We start from the raw sequence: 20,353 nt of genomic DNA, 5'->3' as shown, positions 1-20,353 counted from the left end.
TTTGATTTATGCATGTGATTCTCAGGATGAAGAGCGTGTGCGTTTGGATAAGGAGCGTCTGGCGGCTCGTCTCGAGGGTCACAAGGAAAGCATTGTGCAGACGGATCAGATCAGGTATGATCCAGTCAGTGTTTTAATGTGCGCCTTTTATGCTTTTTCGGATATTATCTTTCATGATGTGTGTAATATAGCTGTTTGTGAATGTAAAAGTTTTGCAAAGTTTCAAAGATCAAAGTGTAGATAAATGGAGTTATTGTCTCCCAAAATAAAAAATTGGTTCTGAAATCAAAATTTGCATAATGCCAGTTTATGGTCTTTATTGGCTGCTCGCGAACAACGTCTACTTTGACCCTCAAACTCTGTAGTTGTAGCGGAGACTGGACAAGTTTGGTTCCTGTTGTTGACACAGGGCTCCAGACTGCGACCAAATGGTCGCATTTTGCGACCAAAATTTAAGAGTGTGCGACTGAATTTTACATCCAGTCGCACATGTGCGACCAATCTTTTTTTTTTTTTTTTTTCACGTTAAACGTGGAAGGGGCGCGTCAATGAATCCGGAATGTGTGGCAGGCCAATGAGTGTGAGAAGAATAGGGAATGGCCACTGTAACTGGCTAATGTGTGGAAGGGGAGGGTCCTAGATATAATCGAGCGCGCGTAAACGTCCGTGGGAAGGAGACGGAGACAAATATCAATGTCACAGACAGACACAGTCGGATGATGATTCAGAGTCAGAGGTTTTATTAGGTGATAAAGGCCCGAACCCACCATTTCGGGAAGACTGGCTATGAGAATTCAGCTGGTTGAGGTACTGTAAGGAGACGAACTCCATGAGCTGCTAATGTTGCAGTCGCTCCCCCAGAACTGAGGGGAAAACGAGGTTTGCAGACAGTGCAGGCACTTCGCAGTTTAAACACAATACGCTAGTTAGACACATCTCAGCCTCAAGCATAGAGTATGCCGTGACATGTTAATAAATCAAAACAAAATGAAAGTGGGAAAAAAATGCGCTACTCATTCTGCTTCACAGACCGTTTAATAGTTCGAACCAATAATAGACAGCGCAGAGCTTCTCTCGCCAGTCGCGGGCCGAACACGCGAAACAGTTACATCATGGAAATCCAGTGAAGAAATCCATTGCGTTCGCGACTGAATTAATAACATTGCGGCGAGATCCAGTGAGAAACATTCAGATTTGACGCAGAATTCTCTGTTATAAACCATATCAGATCAAACAGCGCTGACGTGGAAACCAGGAGAAACATCGTGCCATGAACGAACAAGTTATACTGTAGAAGGCTTTAGGTCCACAGATCAGCAACATTCACCTTGGATTTAATGTAGTAATACTAACTGTAACTATGGTATACTGTGGTTATAACAGTAGCCTACACATCTTTTTCCAGCACTTCAAAGCTATAATATCATATTTAAATGTTATTTTTAATATGTTGACCAAAACATTTTTTGTTCATCCTTTAAAGATTGTCCCTATTTGTAAAACTAAAAGTTTCAAGAAGTAGGAAAACTCACACTTATTAAAAAAATAAATAAATAAAAAATATTAAATTGCCATTGTTAACATAGAGGACGCTTATTGGCTATTTTCACTCCCTAATATCTATTTTGTCACTCATTTTGCTTTTGAATTAATATTAAGACATTATGAATGATAATAATTAAAGTTAACTTTATCTATACACCTCAAATTAAGCTCAGTGCTATGTCATCCCACAGTGCTACCAAATACTTTCTGTAGAACTTAGTGCTGCTGCCTTCAAATGTTAGTCTGGAGCCCTGTGAACTTAAAATAAAACTGCACATTGTAATTTCTGTACGTTAAGTCTATTTATTATCAAAGCATTTGTCAGTAATACAGTTATTTTGGGGGAAAATGTGAATAATTGGATTGTAAGGTGATTTAAGGTGTGCCCCTAAATTTTCTGCTTGCGCTCCTAAAATTTTAAGTCAGGGGCTACAGCGCTCCTAATAAAAAAAGTTAGTCTGGAGCCCTGTGACATGTCAAATCAAATTTATGTTTGACATGCTCATGTCAAATTCAGATATGGTATTGGCCGTTTCGGCCATCTGACCAGTCAGAGCAGAGTCGGAGGCGTGGGAAGGTGGGGTTTAGAGAGACCGAATTCTTGACTGATCTGTTTCAGACACTGAGAAGATTAAAGTGCTTTTTTTGCCTTTCGATTAGGGCTGGACGATAATGATAATTATCGCAATATAATTTTCCTTGATAAAACAATAACAAGAGTTCGATATAATGTTTATGCGTCAAAAGCGGAAAGAAACAGCACTACTCATTTGAACCTCGCCACGCGGACCATTTATCCGCTCAGCTCAAACCGCAGCGTGAGCTTAGTGTAGCAGATGCGTTTACTCGCTGATCAGTCTCGGTCACGCGACCACTAAACAGCACTGTGAGATCAAGTGAGAATTCTGATAAATTTAATTCAGCAAAGAACACAAATATTTCTGTGATTTAAATAGTGTAAAGCCAGATGAAACGGCGCTGACAAACTGGATAAACACTTTGTGCAACGATACAGTCAGAAGGCTTTTCGATCTACAAATTGCCATGGTTTTAACTGTCTAAATGTGTGTTATATGGAAGTCCAATGGTTCATTTGAATAAAATTCATAGTTAGAATATTTAAATTTGACCATATAAAAATGTGGTTGTTACAATTTTTACAGATGTTACTGATTTTGTTTATGAACATCAATTTACATCTGTATCAGAACTCAAGATACTGCATATGTAATATTAATATTGCAGCCTGCACTGCAAACTGTGCTGAAGATACGCGTCCTCAGTCAAACAACACAAATCTGTTTCATTACAATATCACCCGCTGTTACCACATTCAGAAACTGAGAAATTATTTTATCTATTAAGATATTTATTTCAAGGAAAAATGACTGAAAAAGTGTAGAAAATTCAAAAACGTGAAGTGTTTGTCAAGTTCTGACAATAAAGATTAGTTTATAACCACAATTAACTGTGTGGTTTCTACAACTTTCGCTTGGGAGCAAAAATCCGCCTTTAAACTTGAAAGAAATAAAGCTTTGACATTTATCGATATCAACTGATATGAACATTTTTATCATGATAATCATTGTGGCCAAATCGCCCAGCCCTACCTTGGATGCATGTCAACCTGTTGTTGGAGACCTTCAAAACAAAATTAGGAGCCTTTAAAATGACATAATTAGAGAACTTTATCACTATGACTATGGGAGTTCACAATACATACGAAGGATCTTTCAAACAAGTTCGTAAAAAAATGCAGTGCAAGTGGTGATTAATGGATTATCTAAAGAGCGTTTTATACATTTGTTCTTAATATTTTAAAATGTAGTTCCAGTTTTATAAACTCAAAGCTGTGCTGTATATTGAATAGTCAAAGTTGGAAAAAGTTGTGTATTTTGCCTTACAGCACCCTTTAGTTGTGACCCTTAACTGCTTAGTTGTCCTAAATTGAGGCTGTGAGTCCCTCAGTTTAGCTAATTCTACTTCTGCTGATCTTAGGTCTCTGTCAGAAGCCATGTCTGTGGAGAAGATCGCTGCCATCAAGGCTAAAATCATGGCCAAGAAGCGCTCTACTATCAAGCCTGACCTGGATGATGACATCACCCAGAAACAGAGAAGCTTTGTGGATGCTGAAGTAGACGTGACCAGAGACATTGTGAGCCGAGAAAGAGTGTGGCGGACGAGGACGACGATATTACAGAGCAGCGGCAAGGTAAGCGGCTGACTCCGCCCACTTTGGGCCTCAATAATGCTCCAGAAACCTACGGGTGGCGTCACAGACACTACGTCCATATTTTTTTTTATACAGTCTATGACTCTATGGGTGGAACACAATGTTGTATTTTAGGAATTAACCACTGAGAAATGCTTAGGTACTAGCATAAATATATGAAGATTTTATCTTGTGTTGTGTCACTATTAGTGTATTGATCCCAGTAAGGATGAAGCACATTTTCAGTGTGTAGCAGACCTAGATAAGTAACATACTGAAATAATTGTAGCACTTTTAATAATAATGTGTTTAAAAAAACCAGTATGGTCAAAAAATATAATGTCACAATCTCATAACTTGGTTGAAGTCATGTTTGTTGTTTGTGGGGTTACATTGTGAATGACAATCAGTTGTGCAAAAGTGAAAGGCAAGTGTAGGTTTTAAAGAATATGATCTCCTGAACATGTTGATCTTTTGATTTTGTAGAACTTCTCCAAAAATATTTTTGCCATCCTACAATCAGTGAAGGCGCGGGAAGAAGGTCGAGCCCCTGAACAGAGACAGACTCAGAACCAAACTCAGGTGGTGAGTACACAACCAAGCTGCTTCAATAGCGTGAGAATGTCTGTGGCTTCTGCTTCCTTTTCACCTTTATGCAAAATAGATGTTTGTTTGATAGAACTACAAAGGGCTCTTTCTTAGTATTTGGTACATTTGTCCCTGTTTGCTTTAATAACAGCAGATTTTTACAGCAAAACTTTTAACTAGCAGAATAATACAGCATCACGATACACAGTCTCACTTTTAGCTATGTCTTTTAACTATTATATTATTTGGCAAAAAAAAATAAGGCCAAAAACATAAACTTTAACTATTGGCTTGGCTTTACATCAAGTCAGCTGTCACTTTAGCGCGAGGCCCTGTGCGGTCGCACACTTGCCACAGCCCTTGCTACTGTACTGCCAGTAGCATATAGCATTAGATCCTTAACCTGAGCTAACTTGATCATGCTGATCTAGGCGGGTGTGGTTTCAGCAAGCAGGCACCTCAGCTCCACCCATGTCCCGCCTCTTCGCCCATTTTCTGTTATCCGGGAGTGACGCGCGGTGACGCTCTGCCAAGATGGTGATGGCAGGCTCCGCCCACTTTTGGCTTCAAAAATGCTCTTCAGAAACCTGCGGGTGATGTCACGGAGACACTAAGTCCATATATTTTTTTTAAGTCTATGGGTAAATGAACAGTGCCGTGCTTCACTCTGAAACCGATAGCGCATATGTGTACTTAAATCACTGCCTGCGCAGTTTGTCAGTTGCACGAAGCCATGTTACAATATTGATATATATATTTTTTTTTTCTTGATTTATCATGCAGCCTTAGTGTACCTGTTATTAAAAAATGTCTAGTGGCACTCTAATGAAGTAGCTAACCTAATTTATGTATGTTTATTTATGCACTCCAATTTGTTTTTTCATCCAATAGGATCCAGCAACAAGAAATAAACAGCCAGTCCCAGCTGCCTACAACAGATACGATCAGGAGCGATTCAAAGGAAAAGAAGGTAGGTTTTCACCAGCTTTATTTTTGACCATTGAAGCATCAAACATGTTGACTAAATGGTAATGCTGCAGCAAACATTTTTAATAGAATATCTGCACAGATTTTTTTTTTTTAATGTTCCTTGTTATAACCTTTTAAATCGTTGGCTGGGTGACATGTTAGCGAGCTTTTTAGGTTTATGACCCACAGTTTAGGAAACTCTGATCTGAAATTTACGAAGAGGTACTTGTGTATCATTATCCATTTATGATGAAGCCCCCGAAAATGGAATTGAGGCTTACTGGAAATTATGAAATGTTTTGTTTTTTTACAGAAACTGAGGGTTTTAAAATTGACACTATGGGAACCTATCACGGTATGACGCTGAAGTCAGTGACGGTAAGTTCATATGTTATGCATCCTATTTGTTTTTGACTGTACCTTAGATACAAACTATGAATGACAAATATTTTGTGGTAGTATTTATTAAATTTCTGGCATTATTTGAATTGTTTCGAATGACTGAACTGGTTGTTAAACCATGGCCCCATTGTATGACACATGGCAACTGTATTTAAAGGAAGGTGTTTTGTCTCAGCTGAAACTGCTACTTGGTCCATTGCAAAAAAAAAAAAATTTAATTAAGTTTGGTGCTCAGTCAGTACTTTACATTTGCATGCGTTGTAATTCACTGTTTTTGGTGAATTTAATCAAAAAAGTAGATCAAGTTTGTTTTTAACCATTTTAAACTTGGACCTTAAGGCTTCGATGTACTCTCAGCGAAGTGTTTTGTTTCTCTTTGTTCTTAACTTTGGGGTAAACGGAAGTTTTAAATACCTGAACAATTTACTGTTTTCAAATGTTCTAACGTCACCCGCGCTGCAGTGCCGGGAGCAGTAAGAATATGTAAATATGTAATGTTCTGGACATTGTTCTCTAATAACGCAACACACAACAACAAAAATAAGTGATATGAAAAGTGCAGTTAAAGCATCTGATCATAGGGATGTGGATATACCCATTTTAAAGGCTTGCTGCTGATATTACAAACTGCACCTTTAAGTATATATGAAGAGTTCAGATGCAAAAGCCTCTAAGTGCCATCTGAAATTTTCTTCTACAATGATCATTTTTATCAAGCTCGTATATTTAAGTGCAATAATTTCACTTAAATGGCAATGCAAATTACCTATTAATTGTCATTTAATTGAAATTACTTAAATTAAATATACAAGCTTTATAAAAATGATCATTCTAGAAGAAAATTTCAGATGGCTTTTGCATCTGAACTCTTCATACATATATGAAATAAAAAAATAAAAAAAACGGAATCAGAATTTCTACTATAAAGCAGCTCTCCAGTGTGTTCACTTTCTGACCTTGACGGACTGAGTGAAGAAATAAACTGTAACGAGGTTCAATGTTGTGGGAAGAAGGAGGTGGGAACCGGCGAACATTCAAGAAACTTTAATATCAAAAATAAAACAAATACAAATACGAAAGTAAAAGACAGCAGCCCCTCATGGACGACTGCTGTCACATCAAATAAAACATAAACATCAAATAAAATCCAGGCCTGGCCTCTCTCGATCTCCACTGTTGTCGCTCCTCCTTTATGCTTTCGCTCCTCCGTGAGAGATACGAGACCAGTGCGTCGCGCAGGTGTCGCTCATTATCAATCATGCCACCGGCCTCTCGCCCATTTTCACACTGAAATGTTGACTTTACTTGACACAAAATGGCACAAAACTTTTTACCAAGGTTTTTTAAAACCTTTGTCACTTCCTCTGCATTTACCAAGTTAGATTTTAGTTTAGTTTGAGCACGTTATATTTGATTGAAGCTTATTGTTGAATTTGACCTTAGGACTCTGGAAGTATGTGTATAGGTAGATGTTTCAGGAGCTGTAAGAGGTCTCTCTTTACTGTACTGACCATAACATGTCAAGATTATGCTGTCTTTTGGGGGATAAATTAGGCTCTTGCAGCCATTTTGTGGACCGAAAGGTGCCCTGATTTTCTTCATTATAACTGTAATATCTCAAAGGACTTTGTTCTGCTTATTTACAATCCTATAAGATTGATCACAAAAACCAATGCTCAAAACCCACAACTGCATATTTTTATACCCATTTAACTAGTCAGATATGTGAAGATAACCCATCATTAATATTACATAATGAAAAACTGATAATCAAAAAAACAAAAGTTTCTAATGTTATATTTGGTAAGATCTCCCCCCCCCCCCCCCCAATAAAAAACACACCAATAAAGCATGGCGAAATCTGTCCTTTTACCCTGTTTAGCAGGGATTGTGTTTGTTGCTCTGCAGGTGCTGCCAGTACTGGATCAGCTCATTGGGGTGAAACCCATGGGAAGTGATCAGTTTGCTGTACGTACAGCTGGAGTACTGCACTCGCCAGGCATTAAACAGCTGATTGTTTGGTGGTGGCACTGGCTTTATCCTCAGTTTAGCTAGACAGATACCCACATACACATCTTCTAAATGCAGCCTGGGTATGCTCAGAGACGCCACATATATCCTCTTAGCCACGTCACCTGAGAAGACGTACCCAGTTCCCGAACAAAAGGTGGGGTATCGCCTACCATGGTACATTTCTGGGGGCATATACCATTTACTCTCTTTGTTTCGGATTGGGGTGAAGTCTATCATGAGAGATCCTGTGAAATACTTTTGTGTTAGTTGTCCCATGGGCTTGAGGAATTTCTGGACGAGGTATTCAGTGTTGACAAACATGTCACTATCTGTCTTCATGACATATGTGGCCTCTGGACAATACTTTGTGATCCAGTACATCCCCATCAGCGTTTTGAGGGTAAGGTTGTTGTAAGTATCCCTGTAATCTTGCTGGATGATGTCATGATGCTGTCGACTTTCATCCTCTATTGTGTGCTGTAGTTTGCTGCCATTTCTTTGGGTGTCGCTATTTACACCAATGAAGAACAGACGGATGAAACCCAAGTCCCCTGCCATACTTTCATTGCCCCACGTTTTCCTGATGGCGTCCCTGGCGTCTGTTTTCTTGGGCTCAACTGAAATCAAAAGCACTAAGAAAGGTGCTTTCAGGAGACATGCGTTCGGCTCATTAAGGATGTACTCGTAAGGCTCAATTTTAAGTGTCCTCGCTGCTCTCATCTCTTTACTTGAATTGATGTTCAAAACATCCAAATATGAGATTACATTTTCGTGTGTTATTAGTGGTGTAGGGGTTGCTTCTAGCTCTCTCAACCCGTTTGGATTCATCGTGGTTGAGTTGTTGAAGATTTTCATGGTTTGGAGCCATTGAGTAGCAAACATCTCCTGGGTGATTTGACAGGGCCAAATGTAATGAGTAATGTAATGGCCATGAGTAATGAGGCATCCCACAAACACCAGCAGAATGAGAAAAAGGGAAACCCTGCGGTATCTGTTCCTCAGCTTCAATCGCATGATCTCTTTGGGTTCTTTGGATTTGTCAAGCCTCTCCGAATAACATACGAGTCCAAATATGTGAAAATCTGCAAATAAGAAAGGGGATGATTTTTATTTGCTAAAGTACTACACAAAATTTGCAATATATTTTACATATGTATATTATGGGTTTGTAAGCCCGTCTATTAGTCCAATGGAGGTCTCCAATAATATGGGTTAAGGTTTTTGCATGTTTCTTGTCTTTCCTTTTACGCAACACAACAAGATTAAATGAAATACATTTTCTCACGTGTATTGACTCGTTATTTCATCTGACTCCATAAATTGAAAAAGGTTTTAATGATATCTGGGCATCATTAAAAGTAAGCGAATGTTTGATTATTCTTTGTTTTACCCGCTCAGATTAGGAATAGGGCCCTATAAAATCCATTAAATTTTTTTCCCAAATTCCGTTTTTTCCATTTTAATTTTTGCTAATTCCTTTTTTTCTGTTTTTTTTTTCCGTTTCCGTTTTGGGAATTCAGTTTTTTTTTTTTTTACCCTTTACTGTTATTTTAGTCGCAAAAAGAGTGTGCTTTTAATGTTAATGATTAAAATGTACACAAATAAAATAGGAATGAACTCAAATTTATTGAGGTAACAAACATCACATTTACTCAGTACTTTTCAGGACAAATACAGCATGATGCAACATAACTCTAAATACTTCAGGTAACAACAAAACATGAATGGTTATGAGCTTTAAACTGTCAGTAAAATAAATTATATTAGTTTAAATAAAAGTGCTCCATTTAGCTTTTTTTCAAGGAAAAAAAAACTTAATTTCAGAGTTATACATAAAGTTCTTATAAGAATCATCTTTTCCATACAGTAGCCTACATTAAAGTGCATCAAAAATAAGGCAAAATACAGCAAGCAGCCTACTCCCGGAGTTATGAAATTAAAGTTGACTTTGTCATCATGTAACAGCCAAACATTTTATCAAAAGTTACTTAAGTATTCAAGTTGTAGCGCTACTACTGAGGTCTTAGCGTTGAGTTTCTAAACTTTTTCGGGGTTGTGGCGCCTAGATTTGCTTCCCCCGGTCTGCATTTTCCCCAGACATACGTTCTTCTCCCACACAAAAACAGAATTTCATTCCAAATATGTAAAATTCCAGCTTAACACTAGATTCTGCGTTAATTTGCCAATTCCGCGATTCCGTGGTCACGGAAATTATAGGGCCCTATAGGAAGCTATATCACTTAGAGGTTGTTGCGTCTTCTGCAGGTCTCACGACACAATCTCGCCAGTTTTGTTCATCAAACAGAGGTAATTGGCTAATACCTTAGACCAGGGGTGCCCAATCCTGCTCCTGCCGATCGACTGTCCTGCACAGTTCATCTCCAACCCTAATCAAACACACCTGCCATTAATTTTCAAGTGATCCTGAAGACCTTAATTGGTTGCTTCAGGTGTGTTTGATTAGGGTTGGAGATGAACTGTGCAGGACAGTCGATCGGCAGGAGCAGGATTGGGCACCCCTGCCTTAGACGGTCGGATTCACCCTTACGCAATCAAAGATACTACGATTAGCCCCTATGGAATTGCATACACTTGAACTTAATTTAATCAATTTACTTCTAGGGCTGGTCCGAATACCATTTTTTGAGCTTCGAAGCTTCGGTAGTAATGAACATCGAATATTCGAAGCTTCGGAGAGAGGGGGCTGAACATATTCTTCTCTCTAATAAAGGCAGGAATCGCTATGTGTCTGTATGTCCGTTTACATTTTGATTATTTCGAGAACCGTTCATCCAATCGACTTCACAAGGGAGTACAGTGTCGCATTTGGTGCAATATAGATGGACACGCGAGACGCAACACATTCAGAATTAATAAACTAAGTAAACTACAGAACAGCGCGAGCGGGAAGCGGCGCGCCTCACGCGGGCAGGGCTTATATGCTCCGATACTGCACTAGTGATATAAAACGCACACACATGGGTCTGTTAAATTAAGCAATACTTTTAAGGTAGTCTAATATTTTTCTGACTAACAAATTACTGACACAGTAAAGGGTAGATTTAAATAAAGAAAAACGAAATTTAAATAAAGAAAAACGAAATTTAAATAAAGAAAAAACGAAATTTAAATAAAGAAAAGCGAAATTTAAATAAAGAAAAAACGAAATTTAAATAAAGAAGCAGCGAAATTTAAATAAAGAAAAACGAAATTTAAATAAAGAAAAAACGAAATTTAAATAAAGAAAAAACGAAATTTAAATAAAGAAAAAACGAAATTTAAATAAAGAAAAAACGAAATTTAAGTTAAATTAAAAACGAGATTAATTTAGATTGATAATAATGGGTAAAAAGGCTAATACATTTTGTTTCTATTATTCTATTTTCCACAATGCCAAAGCAACGCAGCTTAACCCAAAACACAAGCTCAGGCATGCACTTCTGTCCATACAAACTCCGCTGTTCTGCGCTCTAGCCAGAAAACACTCCCGTTGCTGGAACTCACGTCGGTTCTATTTCTAGCATGCACGCGTTTTCCGCGTGGCTCGAGCCGCTCCTGAGACGGGTGTCTCACGCAGGCAGTGTGCAAACTCCAACCTGTTAACATGGGAGCCGAAATAAAAACGGACACGCCACGCAGCCAGTGTGTCGCCGGCCTTATTCAAGCGCGAATGAGAACCGTTTTGCGGGGGATCCCAGGTGTGCAAAAAAAAACAAAAAAACCCCCGAATATTCGAATATCAAATTTTCTAATCGAATACCAACCCACCGAACGAATATTTGAATATTCGAATATTCGGGTCCAGCCCTATTTACTTCAGTAGAGGTTTTGGCCACTATTACAGATAGGACAGCTGACGTTGTTATGGCAATGGGTGTTTTTGTTTCCGATGCACGCTGTACATGGTAATGTCTGGCCAATCAGAGCAGAGTAGCTCGCGGAAAGGAGGGATTGATTCATTTGACAAGTCGTTTGAGAATCATTGAAAAATGTTCAAATGTATATTATGAGGAAATTAAACAGTTTTTTGACCTTTGATGCATGTAAACATATTGTATGAGACTCCAAAACAACATTAGGAAACTTTAAAATAGCATAATAAGGGCACTTTAAATTAAATAAAGGTAATTAGACACAACCAGATTTAGGTTGTTCAAACGGCATTCGCTGCCCTAAACGGAACTAACTTGTCTCTGCAAACCAAGTACACTTGTCAAATATTAGTCGTCACTAATCTGATGCAAATTTGTGGGAATATACGAATCCGATAATCTACTTGGGGAAAACAATCTTAGTCAGAATAAAATCAAATGTTTACAATTTATTGCCCAGTTAATGAAGCAATAATTCAAAATCCAATTCATAAGAATAAAATCATCATTTAATCATATCATAGTAACAATTCAGAAATCGAGGAATTTGTAGAAATTATTACCTGGCAACTAAATGCGCGAGAAGGGGGAGATGGTGAGGGTGAGGTGTGGGCTGCCCTGTGTGCTGCGTCTCGGATGTTTATGTTACATATGCAAGAGAGATTTCAAATTTTAAGAGATAAGTTCAAATTTTGGATGAATCAAAAATAGGTCTGTACACTTAAGTCGTGATATGGACTAGTGACTATGCATATGAAACCACAAATAGACTATTTAAATATTAAGTCTGCATGCATCTGTGTGAATGCATATTTATACTTTTGTAACATTCTCCTTTAACCTGACACCAGCTTGGAACCTGCAAATCCAGTTTTAAAACCAAAGGCAGTTTTAAAGGTTAGAAGGCCACATATATTTATACATTTATACAAAGAAAGAAATATAAAATGGACTTTAAAGGGTTAGTTCACCCAAAAATGAAAATTATCCGAGAATTTACTTGTCTTCAAGCCATCCTAGGTGTTTGATTTTTTTTTTTTCAGCCAAACACAATTCGAGTTCCATTAGAAAATATTCTGGCTCTTTCAAGCTTTATAATGGAATGGTAACTTAGATTTTAAAGCCCAAAAAAGCGGAATCATAAAAGTAATCCATACGTCTCCAGGGGGTTAATAAAGGCCTTCTGAAGCTATGCATTTTTGTAAGATAAAATCCATATTTATAACTCTAAACTATAATCACTGACTTCCGGTAATGGCTGTGTGTGTGTGCACCAGAGGTGGGAGTAAGTCACACATGTGCAAGTCACAAGTAAGTCTCAAGTCTTAACCTTCAAGTCTCAAGCTAGTCCAAGTCAATTTTGTGAAAAGCAAGTCAAGTCACTGCTTTGTCAAGCAATTCAAGTCAAGTCGTAGCTTGGGTTAAGCAAGTCACTGGCAAGTCATACAAATGTTTGACGATATAACTGAATTTATATATTAAAATGTTAAAACTGTAGTAGTTACGGACTATGGGATTTTTATTTGCAACAAAAAAATTGCAATATGCATTTCTACTCAAAAGGTCTCCACATACAGCTGAGTTGTTAATACAATAAAAAAAAAAAAAGTAAAACTACATAGCCTAAAATGTAACTGAAATTAGGCCAACATAAAAGCATGTATATTGAAACAGCTGCTGTACCTAAATATGCCTCAAACATTGCAGAAGACCATTAAAAAGTATTAATCAATGCAAGTATAATGGTTTCTATGCCACCAAATGGCATTCTTCAAACAAGCATCCCCTTTATGGAACATGAACATATATATCCTCAAGTTAGACATTTCCTTTTTTTTTTTTTTTTTTTTTGAAAGAGAAAGGTTATTTGATTTAGTATGATTAAAGTGAGTGAATGTGAGTAAATGTGTGTGCATATGTATGAGTGAAGAGTGTATTGTTTGCATGTGCATGGTTGAGTTTGACTGGTTTTTTTTTTTCGTGTGTGTAAAAGTGTGTGTGTGGAGAGAGAGAGAGAGAGACTTTTCACTCAAAGTCTAACACTGAAGACCAATTATTAGACGGTGTACGATTGCAAAAAAAAAGTTTACAGTTTGACAAAAGCACAAGGTTGTGTTTTATTGCGAGTGTACACAAATATAAGTAAACACTTTGCAGTTTGAATGATGTCCTCTACTATGAACTAAATGACAGAGTATGTTTTTATGTTTCCACTGTTCGATCGCGCCCACGCCTCTCTCTCACACACTTACACACACCCACACACTTTTGACATCGCACTCGCAGCCTGTTCATTATAGCCACAGAGCTATGGCGGGACAGATTAGGTGACCGTTAAGAACCCGCATATCTAACAGTAGTTCCGCATTACATTCATTAATTTGCACGTGAGTGTTATTTATTTTTATACCGTGTAAATTCATGCACCAACCGTGACGCCCGTACCGTTTCGGTTTAATGCGAATACATGTACCGTTTCACCCCTAGTCTGTGCAGCGCCAGTTCAAGTCGAACAAGCCTGTTAGCAGTCTCTGCTTGCCTGCTGCGTCACATGGTTAGGTTGCTGTGCGTTTAAAAACAGATATTTATTAAACAGAATACAAGTTATTTCGAGTCATTTAACTCAAGTCCGAGTCAAGTCATGAATATAAAGTCAAAGTCAAGTCTTTTATAAATATTTGTCAAGCAAGTCTCAAGTCCTAAAATTTGCGACTTAAGTCCGACTCGAGTCAAGTCATGTGACTTGAGTCCCCCACCTCTGGTGTGCACATATATATACATGCATACAGTAGTCAATATTTGAAGTGGATCAAAACCTTTCATCAAAGTTATACATGAATTTTTAACAATACCTGTCCTTGTCTTAGGACAACTTTGAACTTTTTTTAAGCCACTTCAAATGTTGACTACTGTATACACACAATATGGTGTGTGTGTATATATATCTTATGTGATGGAGAGCCAGTGTTGCTCATTTTAACTATTTAGGAAATATCAGTTGTGCAAATGACTATTTGTTTTTCTTGCCTATATGTTGTATTTATTGCTTTTTTTTTTTTTTTTAACTGTCTTAAATTTCATTGAGGGAACTAGCTGAAATGTATAGAAAGACAAGAGTTAGTTTTACAGAAAATGGTATGTTCCAATTAACTAAAGGTGGGAAAATTATGCATTTAAGGCCAAGTCCACACTAATATGTTTTCGTTTGAAAACGCATCTTTTTCTCTCCATTTTGGCCTTCCATGCTGAGACAGCGTTTTTATTAAAGAAAACAAACCTTTTTGAAAACGCCCTTTTCGCGTTGTAGTGTGGACTGTCAAAACAGAGGTATTTAAAAACGATGACTGAAGTTTAGTCATGAGACGCATATTGTACCAATAGATATTCATGTTTATACTGGTATTGTGCCTGTTATGTGCCGTTTTCAAAAATATCCAGATTAACGTAGAGACAGCCTAAGTGTTTAGAAGTGAGGCACGGGGGAACAGAGAGGAGTTTGGAGCTTAATGCAAAGGTTGTTAATGCTGCTGTCTCCAACAGTTCGTGAGAAGTTGGTGCTAGTTTTAGTACCTCAACACAGTGCTAGTTTTTACACTGTTTTTGTAACCATTTTTGTTTTTATTTTTGCTCTTATCCACTGTTGTATGAACCTTTTGCACTTCCTTGCCTTTAAAGTGTTTAATTCATAATTAATGAATTAATGTTCTTTTGGAACGACCTTTAAGCGGTTGCCTGGTGTGATTCTCCTTGTGACCGCTAGGGTCTCTATCACACCTTACTTAAATACATTTTTAAATATAAAAATAATAATAAATACTGCTCAAGCTTCCATTCCATTTTGTAACAGACGTTACGTGCGTGTTTTTAGCACTTCCGTCAGTGAAACGACACACTACAGCCTGTAAAACGTTGAAATAAATTTTAGTAAGTAATGGCAACCTAAATAATATAAGAAAGTTAAATATTATTTGAAAAACTTTTTATTTCAACACAACAGAACAAAGTGCTTTTTAAACAGTGCTTTTTAGGTGGGTAAAGGTACAGAAATAAAGTAAACAAATATAACATAACACTACATATATTCTCTGTATAAATTAAATACATACGTTATTACATTGAGATATAGAAATATATTGTTGTACAGTATAATTTAGCTGTCACAATTACTTTGTTAAAGGTGCAATAGAATGGACAACTGTATTTACCTAAGCATAGGCCTAGTTGAATAATAAGAGTTCTGTACATGGAACTGATACCTGAACATAACGTGAGCCTCAAACACCATTTTATCCTCCTTTATCCCGTACATGCAAAAGACCACTGAAAAATATTGCTGTCGGGATAATAAAAATTTGCACAGACAAAATTTGCATATACCAGCCCATGTTCTAGGCCAGACAGTAACGTGGACCTGCAGAGCAGAATCATCAGAAGTTCTCAGGTACTGTAAAGAGGCAAGCCAGGACAATAGGGAAAATGGCAGATCATGGATATAAATCATATGTTCCAGGCTGTGCAGGGGATGTGAGCGATTTGATTTAAGTGTAATGACTAGAGACCGATATGGATTTTTGGGCGCCGATACCGATATAAAAAAAAGCCAGATACCGATATATCGGCCGATATTATTTATGTGTATATTATAATACAGTAGCAATATTATTTATGTGTATTATAGTACAGTAAGTTTGGACACACTTTCCAATTGGTGTGTACAAACTTTTGATGGGTACTGTATATAGAATACACAGTATAAACAGAATAAATATATAAACGTTTTGCAATGATAACTTAAATGTGGTGATTAAACACTTGTGTGACAAAGATATGTAATGGAGGCAGGGTGAATGATAGAATGAGAATTTGAGCTGTAACCAAACTAGTTTGCATTGCATTTTATATTATATTATATTCTAAATACTCTTCTATTTTTAATCTTAATTTCTCTAATATCTACCAGTGGAAGAAGAACTCAGATCTTTTTAGTAAAGTAAAATTAATAATATCATAATGAAAACGTTTATAATTACATATATACAGTAGTTTTATACTATTTTAAATTAGTAAGCAAAATGTACTAAACGTGAATCTAGGCTATAGGGCTGGACCCGAATATTCGTTCGGTGGGTTGGTATTCGATTTGAAAATTTGACATTCGAATATTTGTTGTTGTTTTTTTCACATCTGGGATCCCCCGCGAAACGGTTCTCATTCGCGCTTGAATAAGGCCGGCGACACACTGACTGCGTGGCATGGCCGTTTTTATTTCGGCTCCCATGTTAACAGGTTGGAGTTTGCACACTGCCTGCGTGAGACACACGCGTCTCTCAGGCGCGGCTCGAGCCACGCGGAAAACGCATGCATGCTAGAAACAGAACTGACGCGCAAGTGTTCCAGCAACGGGAGTCTTCTCTCTGGCAAGAGCGCAGAACAGCGGAGTTTGTATGGAGGAAGTGCATGTCTGAGCTTGTGTTTTGGGTTAAGCTGTGTTGCTTTGACATTGTGGAAAATAGAATAATAGAAACAAAATGTATTAGCCTTTTTACCCGTTAATTAATCTCGTTTTTAATTTAATTTAATTTCGTTTTTCTTTATTTAAATTTCGTTTTTCTTTATTTAAATTTAGTTTTTTCTTTATTTAAATTTCGTTTTTCTTTATTTAAATTTCGTTTAATTTCTTTATTTAAATTTCGTTTAATTTCTTTATTTAAATTTCATTTTTCTTTATTTAAATTTCGTTTTTCTTTATTTAAATCTACCCTTTACTGTGTCAGTAATTTTGTTAGTCAGAAAAATATTAGACTACCTTAAAAGTATTGCTTAATTTAACAGACCTGTGTGTGTGCGTTTTATATCACTAACAGTGTCCGTTCTCGGACGCGTTCTCTGCCCGCGTGAGGTGCGCCGCTTCCCGCTCGCGCTGTTCTGTAGTTTACTAAAAGTGTATTAATTCTGAACGTGTTGCGTCTCCATCTGGCTACTTTTAATGCAAAATGGCCCTATATAAAGTGTTATAATTACATAAATTGTTGGAATATTGCTTGATGTTGTAACGTAGCAGAATGAGCTTTAACACTGTGTCTACACCGGACGCGGCTGTTATTTTTTTGCAACTTTTGCCAGTTCTTTGTAACAGCTTTTAGGTGCTTTATTGGCAGCGCCATCCTTACATAAATCACTGCACGCTGCATTTTTTTAAATATTAATTTATCGGCCGTTATAAATGCCGATACCGATAGTTAGGAAAATGCCTAATATCGGCCGATAATATCGGCCCGCCGATATATCGGTCGGGCTCTAGTAATGACCTACTTTTTATTTATTCATCAAAACTTTGACAAATTCTGTGACATTCCGCATTATACAGTAAATTCCATTTCTATGACTGGATTCTGTCTGCGTTTTTCACATCGCAGAAATCATAGGGCCCTATACATATTAATCCTTATGAAAGTTACAGAAGTTATTTAGTCAAAAGTATTGAGTGAGTTTTTTAAATTATTTTTTTATTAACATTAAAGCGCACACAGCAGCGCAGCAGGAATATTAGATTATAATCTTGGATTATGCAACAGACATTATACAGCTCAGTGCCTTCACAGTTAACAATAAACCATTGAATTGTTATATTGGACTTTTTCATGCTATATGCAGATGGTGTCATAATATTTACATAAAACAGCATTCACATACAAAACAAGTTTGTTGGTGCAATTGTCAGGTTTAATACCAGCTGTAAATACGGCCACAGGTGGCTGAGGCGTTTCATTTCTTTTCCCTTTTCTTTCCCTTGTCACTAGCTAATTGTGAGTCAGAGACTAATTTCTGGCTAAACATGAAAAAGCATTCAGAGTAAATTCTTGTTTACATCCAGATAATATAAATAAAAATCACGCACACAGATGTCAATGTGGCATCTTAGTTTGACTTACTTCTCTTAAACCAGGATTGCTTGAAAGAATGAATCCCATCAGCACCAGCGTCAGAAGATATCTGACAGTTGTGAGAAATGTTCTGTGTCTGCTTCAGCAGTCCTGTACATTTTAACAGCTGCTGCAGTCCAATATCTTCCTCTTCCTGTAGTTGCCACTCCTTTGCTTCTTTTCTCTTCAATTTGCTGCTTGTCTTCCTGTAGATTTCACAGATGGTGTGCGATTTAGGAGGTCAGCGATTGGCCGTGGCTTTAGGTGTTTTCCCATTCATAAATTCAATTCCTAAGACCATTAACTGCATCTCTCTTGTCGAACGCTGACTGAGACATGATGGAATGCCGCGCGGATGAAGCTACTTTTGAATTTTCTCATGTTGCTCAGGCATCCTCCCCCTATTCCTCACAGACTTCGATACCGCTTGCCTGTACAGCGATGATGCTGTGTGCGGCTCTGTTTTGTGCTGTGCTGCTCAGCTATTCTGATCATTTGGAGAAAAGCTGGGGGAAGGGAGGTGAAAATGTGCCAACGCATGGCTCTGCTGACATCTTCAACCACACACGCACCTTTCTTTCGCCACATGACATGTATGAGCACCCTCCCTTCTGATTATAATTGCTGGTATTTATAAGAGGTTTATAAATACTTTGTCTGGTTAGAAACTGCATTGCTTACAAGGAAATGGCAAACCCAAACTAAAACGGACAGTTCATGAAGCCTTTGCACGTAAATGTTTTTTTTTATAAATAGCTTCAAAGTTTTATGTTATTAGAATTTTTTTTAATTAAATAAAATTGAAGTTGGTATTGTTTTAAATTAGAAATGCATATATTTATATAGTTATATAGTTTATATAGTATATAAATATATAGTTATATTTAAAATCTGAAGATTTCATGTAGTGTGTAACAGCTCTAAGTGAATGAAATTATCTGAAAATCTGAAAGTACTCCGTACATAAAGTTATTGTCTTTCAAAATTAAGAGTCGACTCGGAGTCAATTAAATGAATCGTTTTTCAAACGAGTCATAAGCCGTTTCGTTGTGACGTCAAGACGAAACATCAGCATATTGCCCGCCCACTTATTGCGCGCGCAGACACCAGGGAAAACTTGAACCTCAAACCTGCAGCTAATTCCTGTGGATGCTGGATATCATCATGTCAAGAAGACGCTGTGCTCTATAATGTGAAGGTAAAGCCAGTTTTTTTTTCTTTTTTTTTCTTTCTTCTTTTTTCACTGCCCAAGGACGAGCATGTGAAGAATCAGTGGTTAAAGTTAAGCTTTACCAAAATACCACAGCAGTATATTCCTAAACTTTTGCTGTGTTCCCTTTATTTCACTGACGACTGCTTCACAAATCTCGGAGATCAATGCAGGATTTGCAAACCACTTGCTCTTGAAAGATGGTGTTCAAAATACTTAGTTTTGAGTTTTATATTGTGTAGGTCTCCTGCTAACTGGCTAACTCATGTTATCACTGTCTTACTTGAATACTTGTGCTAATCAGTTTGTGGGCTACTATTACCTATAACTGTTTCTATTAATGCAGATTGTCTGTCGTTCTCACTACTTTGAGGAAAGATTAATCATGGAGCAAGATTTGTTTTACCAACATTTGTTACATCAGCCATTCACATCAGTCATTCACGCTAGATTGTTATTGATAGTTTCCATGTGTTCACCACAATATATTGAGTACAAGTAAAATAATCGGTTTGTTGATGGAAAAGCACTTGTTAATGCTAATGGTGAGGAATTACATTTGCAACATCTCATAATGTACCTCAAACTGAGTTGTGTATTACTGAGAAACGTCTAGCTC

At 37.3% G+C, this 20,353-nt stretch overlaps 2 protein-coding genes across 2 annotated transcripts in view; one reads left to right on the top strand and one right to left on the bottom strand.

Annotated features, from left to right (window-relative positions):
• Positions 1 to 20,353, top strand: part of cdc73 (cell division cycle 73, Paf1/RNA polymerase II complex component, homolog) — a 41,602-nt gene that overhangs the window by 2,038 nt on the left and 19,211 nt on the right. The window contains exons 6-10 of the mRNA XM_079875858.1: positions 26 to 114; positions 3,544 to 3,757; positions 4,244 to 4,342; positions 5,237 to 5,315; positions 5,628 to 5,692. Of these exons, the coding sequence (XP_079731984.1) occupies positions 26 to 114; positions 3,544 to 3,757; positions 4,244 to 4,342; positions 5,237 to 5,315; positions 5,628 to 5,692 (546 nt within the window). The remainder of the gene's footprint in view (positions 1 to 25; positions 115 to 3,543; positions 3,758 to 4,243; positions 4,343 to 5,236; positions 5,316 to 5,627; positions 5,693 to 20,353) is intronic.
• Positions 5,870 to 18,557, bottom strand: LOC307161238 (beta-1,3-galactosyltransferase 2-like). Its single transcript, XM_079875861.1, has 2 exons — positions 18,534 to 18,557; positions 5,870 to 8,811 (listed from the first exon to the last, which is right to left on the bottom strand). Exon 2 carries the CDS (start codon positions 8,741 to 8,743, stop codon positions 7,595 to 7,597), a length of 1,149 nt encoding a protein of 382 aa, XP_079731987.1. The 5' UTR covers positions 8,744 to 8,811; positions 18,534 to 18,557; the 3' UTR covers positions 5,870 to 7,594.

The sequence above is a fragment of the Squalius cephalus genome (genome assembly GCF_949319135.1).
Source record: "Squalius cephalus genome assembly, chromosome: 7".
NCBI lineage: Eukaryota > Metazoa > Chordata > Actinopteri > Cypriniformes > Leuciscidae > Squalius > Squalius cephalus.
Note: the sequence above shows the minus strand (reverse complement) of the source record. Positions and strands in the feature narration are given on the sequence as shown.